This window comes from Balaenoptera borealis (genome assembly GCF_965194805.1).
Source record: "Balaenoptera borealis genome assembly, chromosome: 1".
NCBI classification, from domain to species: Eukaryota; Metazoa; Chordata; class Mammalia; order Artiodactyla; family Balaenopteridae; genus Balaenoptera; species Balaenoptera borealis.
In genome coordinates, this window is record NC_138860.1 from 181,705,981 (window position 1) to 181,723,627 (window position 17,647).

The 17,647-nt window shown below is 39.8% G+C and overlaps 1 protein-coding gene across 4 annotated transcripts in view; it reads left to right on the forward strand.

The window, feature by feature from the left end:
- FBXO42 (F-box protein 42) overlaps window positions 1-17,647 on the forward strand; it is an 89,429-nt gene that overhangs the window by 9,998 nt on the left and 61,784 nt on the right. For 2 of the 4 annotated variants that reach the window (XM_082393665.1, XM_082393661.1), the window contains exon 2: window positions 720-799. The exons of the other annotated variants lie outside the window; for them this stretch is intronic. In XM_082393665.1, coding sequence (XP_082249791.1) covers window positions 763-799 — 37 coding nt within the window. In that variant the 5' untranslated portion in view covers window positions 720-762. The remainder of the gene's footprint in view (window positions 1-719; window positions 800-17,647) is intronic. 4 annotated transcript variants of the gene reach the window in all.

Genomic DNA, 17,647 nt, shown 5'->3' on the forward strand with positions numbered 1-17,647 from the left:
TTCGCAGCTTCATTGTGTGGATGTGCCAGATTTGTTCAACTAGTCACTTTTTGATGGTAATCAGAAGTAATGCTTTACTGCTGATCTTTTAAAAATAGATTTTGGTGGAAATTCCCTTGCGGTGCAGTAGTTAGGACTCGGCACTTTCACTGCCAGGGGCCTGGGTTCAATCCCTGGTTTGGGAACTAAGATCTCACAAGCCATGTGGCGTGGCCAAAAAAAACAAACAAACCCTACTTTAAAATAGATTTTGGTATGTGTGTTAGAAAGAGCATTGAGCTGATACAGGTTCTGTTTTGCCACTAAATGCATGACCTTAAGGAAGTCACCTAAATTTTTGGACTTCAGTTTCCTCATTTGTAGAATAAGGGTTAAATTGCTCCATAATCTCTAAGATCTCCTGCTATAATATTTTATATTTTTCTGAGAGTTTTATTAGCCATATTTTAAACCTATTGCTCAATAAAGTATGTAAGGCATAGGAAAACTATAAACGAGAACATAAGGTTAAGTTTTAGAAGTACTACTGAGAGTTTTCTAAACTTGAATCTGCTCAGGTGCTTGTTAAAAAAAATTAAGGTTCCTGGACCCATCCCTGTTTTCTGAAACAGTCTCTAGGAAGTGTACCTACTAGGTGATTTTTTTTTTTTTTTTTTTTAATGATCAAGCAAGCTTGTGAAACAAGATTTACTTCACGTGCATATACCATTGTCCTTTAGGTTTCCTGAGGACCGGGAGTAGTCAGGACATTATTTACCCTTCATGAATTCCTTTGCTCTGACCACCACCAGAAAAAAATGTAAGTAGAAATGAAAATTTCCATTCTCTTACAGCATCTTGTCAAAATGTATTATGTTCTTTGCAGAATATTTTTGTGTCAGTGAGGATGCTGGTTCTATATGCAAGCTGAGAGATTTGATAGGAATACCGTGCAATTGTAGAGTGCTTTGAATTCTGCTTCCTGAAACACTGTTTTCACCATGCTTCTCATTTGCTCACATTTAGTGAATTCCTTCCTAGAGACTTCAGAACATATTGGGTTCCAGTTCTGGTTCCTTTCTTTTTACAAAGCTGGCTAATTGTGGGCAAATGAACTTATCTGGGCCTCGTAATCTTCATCTGTAAAACATAACTGATAATATGTCCCTGATAGAATTGAGGTAGGGTTAAATGAGATAAGGCGCTTGGCACAAACTCTTAAAACCTGTTGATTCCCTTTCCTCTCATCTAGTCTTGACACCAGCTGCACTTTAATGATTTCTTAAGAAGTTGGTACTCAGAGTCCATGGACTGGCAACATTGGCGTCACCAGGGCTAGAGTGCGGAATTTCAGGTCCCCCTCCAGGCCTACTGAATCTGAATCGGTAATTTGAGATCCACATTAAAATTTGAGAAGCATTGGCACCTTAAGAGATTTTCTTTTTGTCTGAGTTCCTAATGATTTCGTTGTTCTTTTTACCTTCGGCAGGTTGGTTTTGCTGTGCACTATTAGCTAAAGCTATTTTAGGTCAAATATGTGAGCACATGTTCAGAATAAAAGTTTACCTGCAGAAGTATTTACGTATTATTATTGAATACTATTAAAAGTTAGGTTTAGGCAGATTTTTTTATATTGTGAGAAATTCAGAAGAGTGCATAAAATATGTGCAGTGTATAAGCAAACATCTGTGTAACCGCCATCCAGGTCAAGTGACAGAATATTGCCAGTGCCTCAGAGGTACTTCCAGTGTACCCCTCTTTGATTACAACCATTTCCTGTCTTAGAAGTAACTACTGTTTTGTCTCATGATAATTCCCTTGCTTTTCTTGATAGTTTTATCACCTATGTGTGTATCTAAACAGTAGTTCAGTTTTGCCTGTTTGTCAACTTCACATAAATGGAATCATACTTCGTGTATTCTTTTTTTTTTTTTTAATTTATTTATTTATTTATTTTTGGCTGTGTTGTGTCCCCGTCTGTGTGCGAGGGCTTTCTCCAGTTGCGGCAAGCGGGGGCCACTCTTCATCGTAGTGCGCGGCCCTCTCACTGTTGCGGCCTCTCTTGTTGCGGAGCACGGGCTCCAGACGCGCAGGCTCAGTAGTTGTGGCTCACGGGCCCAGCTGCTCCACGGCATGTGGGATCCTCCCAGACCAGGGCTCGAACCCGTGTCCCCCGCATTGGCAGGCAGACTCTCAACCACTGCGCCACCAGGGAAGCCCCTATTCTTTTGTTGTCTTCTTCTGGTCAATATTAGAGATGTATCCATTTATTGTATAGATTTTCTTTTTAAAGTAGTAGAGCGCAAAAAAATTCTGGCAAGTTTTGAATAATTTTAGCTGTAGTATTAAACCTTGATTTTTTTTTAAAGAAAACAGAAACATTAATTCAAAAAGATATATGCACCTCATTGTTCATAGCAGCATTATTTATGACAGCCAAGATATGAAAGCAACCTAAGTGTTCATCAGTGGATGAATGGGTAAAGAAGACGTGGTACACACACACACACACACACACACACACACACACACACACACACACACACACACTGTAATACTGCTCAGCCATAAAAACGAATGAAATTTTGCCATTTGTGACAACATGGATGGACTTGGAGGGTATTATGCTTAGTGAAATAAGTCAGAGAAAGACAAATACTGTATTATATCACTTATATGTGGAATCTAAAAAATACAGCAAACTAGTGAATATAACAAAAAAGAAACAGACTCAGATATAGAGAACAAACTAGTGGTTACCAGTGGGAGAGGGGAGGGGCGAGGGTCAAGATAGGGGTAGAGGATTAAGAAGTACATACTACTGTGTATAAAATATATAAGCTACAAAGGTATATTGTACAACACAGAGAATATAGCCAGTATTTTATAATAACCTTTAAAAATTGTGAATCACTATGTTGTATACCTGAAACTTATATAAAACTTATATGCTATTGTACATCAACTATACCTCAGTTAAAAACAAAAAACCTTGATGCTTAGTTTTCTTTGGAAAACACTCATTTATACAGAGTTTGTTTTTTTCTCCTCTACTTAAAGATACATAGCTGTAATATCTAAACCACTGTGCACTTTGTTTCTAAATATTACAAAATTGCTAGTTTTGTTATATTTATTTTTGGCAGGAATATTATACACTCTCCTGGGTGTCTTTTGTTTTAAAATTAGACTGTAGAGGGGACTTCCCTGGTGGTCCAGTGGCTAAGACTCTGGGCTCCCAATGCAGGGAGCCCGGGTTTGATCCCTGGTCAGGGAACTAGATCCTGCATGCTGCAATAAAGATCTGGCATGTGGCAATGAAGATCCCGCGTGCTGCAGCTAAGACCTGGCACAGCCAAATAGATAGATAGATAGGTAAATAAATATTTTAATAAAATAAAATTACACTGTAGAATAGTCTACTTTTATTTATATTTATTTATTTATTTTTGGCTGCTTTGGGTCTGAGTTGCGGCATGTGGGCTGTTTGTTGCAGCACGCGGGCTTCTCTCTAGTTGTGGTGCGTGGGCTCAGTAGTTGTGGCACGCAGGCTTAGTTGCCTTGCAGCATGTGGGATCTTAGTTCCCTGACCAGGGATCAAACTCGTGTCCCCTGCATTGGAAGGCGGATTCTTAACCACCGGACCACCAGGGAAGTCCCTATTCTACTTTTAAATATGTATTTTTACATTTAAAAATCAGAACCAAGTTGAATTTACTGAAAATTTGGGAGACATTTTTATAAATTACAGAATAGATGCTTGTTGTAATCAATTCACATAAGTGAATCCTTTTTTACAAACTACCACAGATAACTACTTTTGACAGTTTGAAATGAAATTTTCTTTGTGGATACAAAAAAAATTCACTTCTGCATTTTTAGGCAGAAATGGCTTTTTAAATTTGTAATATGTTGTAGAGTATTGTCCATCTCCTTTTAACAGCTACTTAAGATTATGGCTGTGTCATAATATGTTTGTCTACTCCCCTGTGAATGGACATTTGGCTTGTTTCTATTTATTTGTTAAATTTGCTGTTAAAACAGTGCTGCATAGAACACCTTCTTTGCAATTGTGCCAAGGTTTACTTCAGACATATTTCTAGAACTAGAATGTCTGAGTCATCTGGCATGTGCATTTAAAATGTTGATAGATAACACTTTAAAAAAGATTTTAACAGGTATGATTTAGTTTTCCTTGACAGTCCTCAACTTGATCGGAAATTTTGAATTATTTTTGTCTTAAAATTTATCTTTATTCCTTTGTCATTGATCCATTCTATTCATTTACCCATTGTCTACTACTTGCTAGTTGCTTAAGGCAGTATATACATGAATTAGACATACTTGCTGAGAAAGATGTGTACCTGATTATTATATATGGTAGAAAGTGAGAGGGAAATATAAAGGGGAATTCAGAAAAAGAGATTTCTTCTAGTTGGAGAAATCAGGGAATGTTTTCCACAGTAGGTGGTGCTTGAGCTAGCCTCGAAGGATGGGTAGATTTGCACATAGGAAATTGTTTCCCAAACAGAGAGCAGCAAGGACAAAGGATTTTAGAGGTAGGAAGGAAGAGGCTCTGCTGAGATTCAGTTTGGCTGAATGATAGAGGACTAGACTGCAGTAGGGAGAGATACACAGAAAGAGAGGTTAGACCCAGATTGTGTTGACTTTAAAATGATATACCAGCTGTGGAAGACAGTTCTTCAAAAAATTAAACAAGGGACTTCCCTGGTGGCGCAGTGGTTAAGAATCCACCTGCCAATGCAGGGGACACGGGTTCGAACGCTGGTCTGGGAAGATCCCACATGCCTCGGAGCAGCTGGGCCCGTGCGCCACAACTACTGAGCCTGCGCTCTAGAGCCCGCGAGCCAGAACTTCTGAAGCCTGCGCGCCTAGAGCCCATGCTCCGCAACAAGAGAAGCCACTGGAATGAGAAGCCCACGCACTGCAACAAAGAGTAGCCCCCGCTCGCCACGACTAGAGAAAGCCTGCGCGCAGCAACGAAGACCCAACGCAGCCAAAAATTAAAAAAAAAAAAAAGAGTTACCGTATGATCTAGCAGTTCCATTTCTAGGTGTCTATCCAAAAGAACTGAGAGCAAGAACTGAAACATATTTGTATATCAGTGTTCATAGTAACATATTTACAGTAGCCAAAAGGTGAAAACAGCAAATGTCCATCAATTGATGACGGGATGGAATGGAATAAAATGTGGTATATACATACAATGAAATATTATTCAGCCTTCAAAAGGAATGAAATTCTGACACATACTACAATATGGGTGAAGTTAGAAGATGTTATGTTAATAAGTAAACCAGACACAGAAGGACAAATGTTTTGTGATTCCACTTAAATGAGATACCTAGAGAGTAGTCCAATTCATAGAGACAGAAAGTAGAATAGTAGTTACTGGGAGCTGAGGGGAATTAGTATTTTTTTTTTAATGTGACTTTATTTGGCATTAAGGTCTTTTTTTTTTTTTGATTTTACTTATTTTTGGCTGCATTGGGTCCTCGTTGCTGCGCGTGGGCTTTCTCCAGTTGCCTCGAGTGGGGGCTACTCTTCCTTGCGGTGCGCGGGCTTCTCATTGTGGTGGCTTCTCTTGTGGAGCACAGGCTTTAGGCGCGTGGGCTTCAGTAGTTGTGGCATGGGGACTCTAGAGCGCAGGCTCAGTAGTTGTGGCGCACGGGCTTAGTTGCTCCACAGCATGTGGGATCTTCCCGGACCAGGGCTCGAACCCGTGTCCCCTGCATTAGCAGGTGGATTCTTAACCACTGTGCCACCAGGGAAGCCTGGGAGTTAGTATTTAATGGGTATGGAGTTTCCATTTGGGATGATGAAAAAGTTCTGGAGATGGATAATGCCATTGAACTGTATACTTTAAAATGATTAAAATGTTAAGTTTTATGTGTATTTTACTACAATAAAAAATAAACACAAAAAATTGCAACGTTAAAGACCTTGAATATTAAAGAATTGGCACTGAGGACTCAATGATCTAGATTTGCGCCATGAAGATTAATCCTGAATTGAAATAAAGGATAGATTGGGGAAGGAAGGAGTAAGCAATGGGAAAACCAGCTAGTTCTCTTCACTGCAGTAGTTCAGTTAAGAGATGATTTTGGCCTTTAAAGAAGCAGTGAGGTAATTGGAAGGAAGGGATAATATGAGAAAAATCTGTCAACTAATTAGATATGAGAGGAAAGAGAAAAGGAAAAATGAAAGGAGACTTCTAGGTTTTGAGTCAGGTAAATGGAAGGAAGGAAGATAAGCAGGTAGCTGGGAAAATGTTCAACAGGAGTTTGGTGTCAGCTGTCTAGAAGGCAATTGAAAATAAGAAGATGCAGATAGGTAGTTCAGGAATATCAGGCCTAGAATTTTGGAGTGATTAATTTGTCCATCTGTCTGTCCATCCATCCATCTTTCTGAACAAATGTTTCATTGAATTTGCCTTATACCAGGCATAGAACATGGACACATCAGTCTGTAACCTCAAGGATCTCACAGTCTAGCAAGTCGCTCTCTTAGTAGTCATATTTGAAACCATGTGATTCTCTAAGGAGAAAATGTAGCAAGGGCAAAGAAGGCAAAAATGGAATTTTGGGGTCCACCTCAACATTTGGGGTATCAAAGAAGAAATGAACCTCAAAATGAGGGGACAGAGAGATAGTAGACATCAAGGGGAACATATATAGTCATCAAGAAATAAACTGAATTTGAGGAATCAAAATAGCGCTAAGATGAAGTTGGAAAATTTCAGAAATTTCTTTAAAATGAATTTGAAGTTTTGCTATTTTAATTTTGTCCATGGGAGTGATGACAATATAATCTTGTTTCCTTTTTCTCTTTGTCATTTTTTATATTTTTTGATCCATAACTGATTGAGATAGAATTACATTAGTGTGCCAGTCAGCTGTGCTTTCAGCTTTGGATTTCTGCTGTTATCAGCAGAAATTCCCACTTGGAACTTTTGTCCTTAGTTTTTACCTATAAATAAAATATTGTCGGGACTTCCCTGGTGGCGCAGTGTTTAAGAATCCACCTGCCATTGTAGGGGACACGGGTTTGATCCCTGGTCGGGGAAGAGCCCACATGCCGCGAAGCAACTAAGCCCGTGCGCCACAACTACTGAGCCTGCGCTCTAGAGCCCGCGAGCCACAGCTACTGAAGTGTGCACACCTAGAGCCCGTGCTCCGCAACAAGAGAAGCCACCGCAATGAGAAGCCCGCACGCTGCAACGGAGCACGGGTTCTATGCGCGCGGGCTTCAGTAGTCGTGGCTCGCGGGCTCCAGAGCGCAGGCTCAGTAGTTGTGGCGCACGGGCTTAGTTGCTCCGCAGCATGTGAGATCTTCCCAGACCAGGGCTCGAACCAGTGTCCCCTGCATTGGCAGATGGATTTTTAACCACTGCGCCACCAGGAAAGCGCCTATTTATCTCTTTAATTTTATACTTGTATCTCTCTTATGTTGGGTTTTTGTTTTTGTTTTGTTTTTGATTTTTAATGGAGTAAACATAATTATTTATTTGCTTTACACTGCACCTGTAGTAGTTTAAAAAAAAATAATGACTATTGTTACTACAAGTAAGACTACTGAATACAGCTTTATTATTTTTGTGATTTTTTTTTGGTACTTAAAATATAACGCACAAAAGATATGCAGTAAGAAACACTGCTTTTTTTTTTGTTTGTTTTGTATACTCTTTTTTTTAACATCTTTATTGAAGTATAATTGCTTTACACTGGTGTGTTAGTTTCTGCTTTAAAACAAAGTGAATCAGTTATACATATACATATGTTCCCATATCTCTTCCCTCTTGCGTCTCCCTCCCTCCCACCCTCCCTATCCCACCCCTCTAGGTGGTCACAAAGCACTGAGCTGATCTCCCTGTGCTATGCGAGCTGATCTCCCTGTGCTATGCGGCTGCTTCCCACTAGCTATCTATTTTACATTTGGTAGGAAACACTGCTTTTTAAAGCTACTTGAACTAATTTCTCTCTCAATGGTGTTATGCCACCAACTTGTTATACAATTAGGTAATTTTATTTTTTCAAATATTTTCTTCTTGTTAATTTCTCAAGATCACTGTTTTCCTTTCTGAAACTCCATTTCATGGGTGTTTACTTTCGTCCAGAGAATTTCATTGTACAAGAATAAAAGAAGTTGAATGTTTCTGCATGCCTGTTTGTCTGGTTCATCTTCATGTACTCTCCATTTAACATTTCTCCTGTCTGAAGTTTTGATTATAGCTTGCAGCTTAAAAGAAGTAACAGGGAAGTACATAACTCCTCACAAACCAGGTGTTATCTTTCTTTTGTATGGTAATGTTATTGTGTGGGTGGGAATTCTATAAATGTGTGTCAGTTTGATTTTAGAATTTGTAAACTGATCTGGAATAGTAAATGTGAAGCAGTGAAATTAGGGGCATTTAGTTTTATAGTATGTTCTTATTTATGGGCTTCTTTTAAAGAATATTTAGAAACTAACAGAACATTGTAAATCAACTATATTTCTATGAAATTTTTTAAAGAAGAATATTTAAAGGCAGCTGTTTAGGATAGACCATTCAGTTGACCTTTGGCTCCAAGGACAAAATCTCACCATCACATATTTCTTTCTACCTGGAATTTAATATTATAAGCTTTCTTTGAATACATTTGTATTTTGCACAGTCTTCACTTATTTTTATAAAAATGGTACAAAATACTGCATTTTGACATTTCCTGTTTTTTTAAACTAGACAATTGATACAGTATGCAGAATCAGCTTCCCTGAGATTATAGCAAATTTAAAGAAAGTCAAAGATAGAAATTAGTTTCCCTGACTCCACCCTTTTAAATGTGGACTCTTAAATTTGAATTAGGGTATTAAAGATTTTCAGCCATCACAGTATCCATCTGAATATAATATGATACAACACATATAAAAGGGCAGTTGGCATTGGCAATTTTCACTTGTTCCTGGACGCTGTATCTTACATCTTACAGCATATTGTCTGCCTAAAAGCAAAATTCTGGCTGTGCATGTTGCATGTTGATTGCCTTTTGTGCTCTTGCCTTTGTCTGGTCTTTATTGGAAACTGGAACAGCAATACGTGAAATATGGGTTTTAATTAGGCAAGTTATTAATGAGCAGAGTTGTAACTTGTGAAGTGGTGAAAAGTAGAAACTATCTGTATTATTTATCTAATGTTGCTTAGGTCTTATAGGCCACCTAACTCAACAAATATTTATACAACTCTAAGATAATGAAGATACTGTACAAAATGAATAGAAGGCCAGAAGCATACTTAACTGGCTGGAGGGGACGGGAGAATCCCCTCCAAAAGAAAGAACTCAAATAATGAATAGGAATTTGCCATACTGGCAAGTAGGAGAAGGGATTTGAGGAAGAGGGGTGGCCAGCAAGAGCAAAGACCAGAGATGGGAAAAGAGTTTAGGTTATTTCAGGAACAAGTAGCTCAAAATGACTGGTATATTTATTTTATATTACCTGGTAATTTCATTCATTTTATTAAAATGTTCTTTCTGATAGGAAGAATTAAACCAAATAAGATATATTTTCCAGGGTTCAGGAGGACAACTATTTACTTTCTGTCCAGGTGACATTATATCAGAGTTTCTTCCATGAAATCTTTTCATCTATTCCATAAATGTTCTTTTTTTGGAGAGAAATACATATATTTGATCTTCCTTCATTCAGTAGTAATAATAGTAATAATAGCAATCTGCTTTCCTGCTATGTTGGAGAAATTTTAAAGTTTTAATCTATAAATGCAATATCATTTTTAAGTATAAGCAGAGCTCTCGGTATGTGAGGTTAAATTTACTGAAGATGGCAGTGACATTTTGATATCATTTGTTTCCCTTCCCCTCCCTATATCTGCTTATTATCCCAGAATCAATCAACTTATCAGTAACTTTTGGGGGGGAAGCAAAGGCATTCCCAAATCAGTGGATCTTTTCTAAGGAAAAAATATGCTGCATCAGAAGTGACTAAATATTAAAAATGAGGAGATATAACCAGTAACTGATACTATGTATTTCCTCTAAGTCCTTTATTTATTTATTTTTTTATGGGTTTGCCTGATTTCTTTTTTTTTTTTTTTTTTTTTGGCTGCGGGGAGGCGTGTGGGACTTAGGTCCCCCACCAGGGATCGAACCCACGCCCCCTGCAGTGGAAGCACATAGTCTTAATCACTGGACTGCCAGGGCAGTCCCCCCTCGAAGTCCTTGAAAATGTTAGTTTATTACTTCCTACATACTTCTGTTGACATTTTCATTATGGGGTGTTTTAGAGGGAAGGTGTCTTAGCTGAGGCTGCCATAACAAAATACCATAGGATAGTTGGCTTAAACAACAGAAATTTATTTCTCACAGTTCTGAAGACTGGCAAGTCGAAGATCAAGGTGCTGGCAAAGCAGTTGTCATTCTGAGGCTTCTTCTTTTCGTTTGTAGGTAGCTGCCATCTTCTTGTACTCTCACATGACCACTTTGGGGAAAGAGTGAGCAAGCTCTCTGGTGTCTCTTCTTATAAGGGCACTAATCCCATTATAATGGCCCTACCCTCATGACTTCACCTAACCCTAATTATCTCCCAAATGCTCCATCTCCAAATAACCATTACATTGAGGGTTAGGACTTTAGCATATGAATTTGAGGGGGGACACAAACATTCAGTCCTAACAGACGGTAATAAGAGTTCCTCATCAGTATTTTATGTTTTTATCATTTCAGGACTATTCCCGAAGGAAATGAATAGAAGATCTTAAGAGTTTGCTTAATAATGTGATCAAAATTGAGCTTTGGAAAATCCTCTCAAAGGGGTCAATTGAGGCCTTGCCTCCTTAATATTGATATGCTTTTGTCATACAGCTCTTTTACTATCTATATTTTGAGTTTTTATTTGCACAGAAACTGAATATATATTAATAAATGTTGATAGCTCACTTCAGCAAAGGGAAGAATAGTTTGTAAGCAAGGGTTTTGTGATTTACTTATTTAATTCTGAAGTCAGCTACTTAAACTAGCAGTCTAGTTCTGGGTGTGCAAATGTAAAGGAACGCTTGGGGGGGTAAACAAATTGTCAATCATATGACGGTTGGAAGTGAGGTCTTGGGTGCTATCTTGATGCCTTGTAATGGAAAATACTGGTTGGTTTTCATTTCTTTATTTTTAACCTTCATTTCCCCATTGTGAATTTCCTGGCATAGATATACATGAAAGTTTTATTTGCCCAACGTATAAAGAATGAATTTATGCAGCACTCTTCTGGTTGAAATTACTTTCTAGCTCTCTCGGCCTTAGTGCCATCTTCTTAGAAACTTGGGTGCTCTGAGAGTCAAGTGGAGGAAGAAGTGAATAGGCACAAAAGAAGAAAGATGAGGCAGAGGTCCAGATAAACCGCTAGCTTGTGCAGCATGAAAGCCACAGGAGCAGAAACGAGGAAAACCAGAGGCCAGGGACACTGGTGCAAATTGTTGGATTTCATGCCTAACATCTAGAACTTGTCTCAGTGGATCTAGAGCATCCATTGCCATCTGATTGCTTCCACCACATTTGAGAGACCCTTCGTGCTCATACCAAATCAGTCCCCTTTGGTCCTTTGTCCTGGACCTGTGACATTCTGGACTAGTTCTGTTCTCAGTGTGGTTAAATATAACACATGTACAGTAAATCATCTCTTTTGTTGTCTTAGCTGAAGAAAAAAAAGAAAAATTATTTTCTATCCACTGTAAAACTAGCTTAGTATCAAGCTACATCGTATGCTAATAAGAATTTTACCTAGGTGGAGACAAATTAGGAAGATGAGGGAAATTAAGCCACACCTACTGGAAGGGGGAGAATCTACATGAATCATTTGGAAATTTGCAAGGGAGATTTCTCTCCCCTCTTCTTTATTTTTTTCCGCCCCTTTTTCAATCATTTATATTAGTATGAACTCATGGATATTTATTTTGTGCTCAAATTGTTTCAGCTTTGGCCATCAGGAGTTCTTTCATTTGTCTCTTATGTTCTTTTGATATAATCCCATAAATGTTTTGTTTTTGAATCACATCCTTGCTTTCTGGCACTACAGAATTATTCAGGCTCATCACGTATAGTTCCTGTCCTAGTCCTAGTTCTGCCATTTCACCAAGAAGCCATTGTTCCTTTTATTGGAAAATGGTATTAGAAATCAAGATCAGAGGACTTCCCTGGTGGTGCAGTAGTTAAGAACCCACCTGCCAATGCAGGGGACCCGGGTTCAAGCCCTGGTCCAGGAAGATCCCACACACCTTGGAGCAACTAAGCCCGTGTGCCACAACTACTGAGCCTGCGCTCTAGAGCCCGTGAGCCACAACTGCTGAGCCCATGTGCCACGACTACGGAAGCCCACACGCCTAGAGCCCCTGCTCTGCAACAAGATAAGCAACCACAATAAGAAGCCCGCGCACCGCAATGAAGAGTAGCCCCTGCTCGCCGCAACTAGAGAAAACCCGCGCGCAGCAATGAAGACCCAGTGCAGCCCCCCCGCCCAAAAAAAAAAAAATCAGGATGTGGGTGCTAGATATACTTATTGCTACTGGGGGTGTTGTTGCTTCTAGGCCCTCTCAGCTGACAGTGCAAGGATATATATGTATATATACTAACCCCTGTGTATATATAAATCTATAAATATTTCTTTTTTTTATTTTTTATTTTTTTAAAACTTTGGGTTTATTTATTTATTTATTTATTTATTTATGGCTGTGTTGGGTCTTCGTTTCGTGCGAGGGCTTTCTCTAGTTGCGGCAAGCGGGGGCCACTCTTCATCGCGGTGCGCAGGCCTCTCTCTATCGCGGCCCCTCCCGTTGCGGGGCACAGGCTCCAGACGCGCAGTCTCAGCAGTTGTGGCTCACGGGCCCAGTTGCTCCGCGGCATGTGGGATCTTCCCAGACCAGGGCTCGAACCCGTGTCCCCTGCATTGGCAGGCAGATTCTCAACCACTGCGCCACCAGGGAAGCCCTATAAATATTTCTATATGTAATCATCTATACTATATTGTATCTCTACTCTGATCTATTATCGCATGATCATTCTACACTCCTTCCCTCACTTGTCTGTAAATTCCCACTCCAACAGTGAGAAGCTTGGCTCCTGCCATCCACCATTCATCTACTAATTGTTCAGCTTCATTATACATATATAGCTATTTTAGAATTAACTGTGTTTCTGTGGGAAACGAGTTCAAGCAGAGTCTAGTGCTTACATGCAGTTCCTTTTGCATTTAGTGTTACAGATGCCACTCATGTAGGCAGCGACTTTTCATCCACTCATGACTGTTTTATATATTTGTAATACAGTTAGATTCTTTAGTCATAGTCTCACTCCTTCCTAATAAGTCTTTTAAAAATTTGCATACATTAAGACTCTGTGCTGTAAAGTTCTGTGGGTTTTGACAAGTGTGGATCGGGATAGTAAGTTTTACTTGAATTTTTAAATGCTTTTAAAAATGGTTTGGCCAAAATGACTTTAAGTCCCACTTCCAAAGTGCTATGATTCTTTTTTTTTTTTTGGCTCTACTGTGCGGCATGCGGGATCTTAGTTCCCTGACCAGGGATCGAACCTGCGTCCCCTGCAGTAGAAGCGAGGAGTCTTAACTATTGGACCGCCAGGGAAGTCCCAGTGCTATGATTCTAATGCTTATCATTCTTTGTGGGCTCCCTTTAATGTTTTCCTTCTGGGACTGACTTAGCACTATTAAAAATTGGCAGTTTGGGGTAAGGGAGTGGGGGCTTACTTATTTGTTTGTTTTTTGTTTTTTCAGCTAGGCCCTTGGCAACATGCAGATTTCCATAAGGATTAGTATGTCTTCAAAAATTCCAGGCATCTTAGAATCGATGATTGAATGATGGCAGTTATTTGTAATCTGTCATAGAATAATATCCTGGCATTTTCCCCCTGATCATTTTAAAGCGTCATCCCTATTGTTCATTTTACAGTTTTATACTTAGTTGACTCATTTGGTTAGCAAGGAGTTCAGGTGCAGCAAGTAGTTCAAGATTTATTTTTATTTCAGTAGCTTCATCAGTGAAGAAAAACCTATTTTATATCGTACTACCAACTAAGGCAAACTGTCTTAGTAGATGTGCTTTTGGTCACAAGGAGGGCCATGTGAAAGAATGGTCTGATATGAGTTCTTCAACACTAAACGCTTCAGGAGTACACTTGGCAACCCAGAAGTGAGTCACTAACATTAAGCTCTTCAGTAAGGGACCTTGTGATCTTCATTCATTAAAAAAGTATTTATATTGATAAGGTAACTATTAATGTGCTAGATGTACAAAGATGAATATGACTTAGTCTCTAATCTCAAGGAGTGTACAGTGTAGTGGGGAAGAAAGGAATCTAGTGGAGAAGAAGCAGGTCATAGATGTGGGGGCTGTGTAAGTGAACAGACTTTTTGGTGACGTCTGTTGGAGATTAGAAGAGGTTAGTTGGCTCATCATAAATTGAAAGTTTTCAGAACAGATAAAACTTGTTCAAGGGCATTTACCCATTGCTTAGATGGCATCCGTGTAGCTCACATCTATGTTTTGTCACTAGTTTAAGTTTAAATTGTATGGTAATAAAAGCTATAGTTGATTCTGGCTAGTGAGACTAACTCAAGCAGTCCTATTACAAAAGAAATGGAATCAGTGGATGGAAAAGTCTCACAAAGAAAACTCCAGGGACTTCCTTGGTGGCGCGGTGGTTAAGAATCCGCCTGCAGGGGCTTCCCTGGTGGCGCAGTGGTTAAGAATCCGCCTGCCAATGCAGGGGACATGGGTTCGAGCCCTGGTCCGGGAAGATCCCACATGCCACGGAGCAACTAAGCCTGTGGGCCACAACTACTGAGCCTGCGCTCTAGAGCCCGTGAGCCACAACCACAACAGGAGAAGCCACCACAATGAGAAGCCCGCGCACGGCAACGAAGAGTAGCCCCTGCTCGCCACAACTAGAGAAAGCCCACGCACAGCAACAAAGACCCAATGCAGCCAAAAATTAAAAAAAGAAAAAAAGAAAAAAAAAAAAGAATCCACCTGCCAATGCAGGGAACACGGGTTCGAGCCCTGGTCCGGGAAGATCCCACATGCTGCGGAGCAACTAAGCCCCTGCGCCACAACTACTGAGCCTGCGCTCTAGAGCCCACAAGTCACAACTACTGAGCCCGCGTACCACAACTACTGAAGCCTGCGCGCCTAGAGCCGGTGCTCCGCAATAAGAGAAGCCACCACAATGAGAAACCTGCGCACTGCAATGAAGAGAAAGCCCCGCTTGCCGCAACTAGAGAAAGCCCGCGTGCAGCAACGAAGACCCAACGCAGCCAAATAAATAAATAAATAAATAAACCTTCTTTAAATGAAAGAAAACTCCAAGCCTATATAGATTTGCAAGCAATTTCTGCCAAATATTCTAGGAACAGATAATTCCAGTTTTATGTAAACTCTTCCAGAGAATGGGGGGAAAGGAACAGTCCCCAAATCAGTTTATGAAACTAGCATGATTTTGATTCCAAAACCAGGAATGGACAGTACAAGAAAGAAATTATATGTTGTGTCTCTCATGAGCATAGATGCAAAAATTCTAAACTAAACATTAGCAGAATGAATCTAGCATTGTAAAACATATAATAAACTGTGGCCTAATTCAGTTTATCTGAGGAATGCAAGCTTGTTTTAACATTAGAAAATCAATTAGTAGGGTGGTCCAGTGATGGTCCTATGGTTAAGACTCTGCGCTCCCAATGCAGGGGGCCCGGGTTCCAATCCCTGATCAGGGAACTAGATCCTGCATGCTGCAGCTAATCCCACATGTTGCAACTAAGGCCCCGCGTGCCGCAACTAAGATCCAACACAGCCAAATAAATAAATAAATAATTTTTAAAAATCAATTAATATAACATTTCACCAATAGACTAACAGGAAACATGATACTTTAATAATTGAGCAAAAGCATTTGATAGACTTTTTAAAAGTATTTATTTATTTATTTATGGCTGTGTTGGGTCTTCGTTTCTGTGCGAGGGCTTTCTCTAGTTGTGGCAAGCGGGGGCCACTCTTCATCCCGGTGCGTGGGCCTCTCACTATCGCGGCCACTCTTGTTGCGGAGCACAGGCTCCAGACGCGCAGGCTCAGTAATTGTGGCTCACGGGCCCAGCTGCTCCGCGGCACGTGGGATCTTCCCAGACCAGGGCTCGAACCCGTGTCCCCTGTATTGGCAGGCAGGGAGGGTCTCAACCACTGCGCCACCAGGGAAGCCCCGCATTTGCTAGACTTTTAAAGCCCCTTTATGATTTTAAAATCAAGTCAAATTAAAATCACTTGCTGCATACACTGCAGGTGGGAGTGTAAATTGGAACAGTCACTTTGAAAGACAGTTTGACATTATCTAGTAAAGATGTATAACCTATACCCAGCAATTTCACTCCTAAATATGTACTCTAGAGCGTTGTTTTTCAGCCTGTGGCTTGCAGCCCATTAGAATGAAGACAATTTAGTGGCATTTGACCAACAATTTTCTTAACTGGTAAATACAATAGAAAATATCAGTGTACTTTACTGTAAGGGTATTATTTTGTGAAACTTATTCCTAGCTATGTATCTGTGTATGTGTGGGTAGACTGATTTGTGAGGTTAAATGTATTTTCTTATTGTGGTTGCTGTCAAAATTTGAAAGCCACTATTCTAGAGAAGCTAAAAAATGCTCATTATTTCATAAGAGCAAAACATTGGAAACAACTGATTTCATTCAAGGATAAATTATGACTGATACAACAAGGTTTTGCACTGCAGTGAAAATGAACTGCAGCTACATTTAACAACTAAGCAGTGTATTGCTTAGGAATATATATGTATATTTGTTTGTTAAAAATTCTTTTTTTTTAATTTTTTAAAAATTTATTTTATTTATTTATTTTTGGCTACATTGGGTCTTCGTTGCTGCGTGCGGGCTTTCTCTAGTTGCGGTGAGTGGGGGCTACTCTTCGTGGCGGTGCGTGGGCTTCTCATTGCAGTGGCTTCTCTTGTTGCAGAGCGTGGGATCTAGGTGCACGGGCTTCAGTAGTTGTGGCGTGTGGGCTCAGTAGTTGTGGCACACAGGCTTAGTTGCTCCACCGCATGTGGAATCTTCCTTGACTAGGGCTCGAACCCGTGTCCCCTGCATTGGCAGGAGGATTCTTAACCACTGCACCACCAGGGTAGTCCTATGCAGTTTTTAAAAATTGTGGTAAATTTATATAACATGAAGTTTACCATTTTAATCATTTTTAACTGTACAGTTAAGTGGCATTGAGTACATTCACATTATTGTGCAACCATCACCGTTATTCATCCCAGAATGTTTTTATCTTCCCTGACTGAAACTCCATACACATTGAACAATAATTCCCTGTTCTCCCCACCCTCTAGCTCCCCTGGCAACCACCATTCTACTTTGCTGTATAACTTGAGTACTCTAGGTACCTCACATAATCGGAATCATGTAGTACTTATCCTTTCATGTCTGGCTTGTTTCACTTAGCATAATGTCTTCAGGCTTCTCCTTGTAGCATGTGTCAGAATTTCCTTCCTGTTTAAGGCTAAATAATATTCTGTTACGTGTGTATACTGCATTTTGTTTATCCGTTATCCACTGATAGACATTTGAGTTGTTTCTACCTTTTT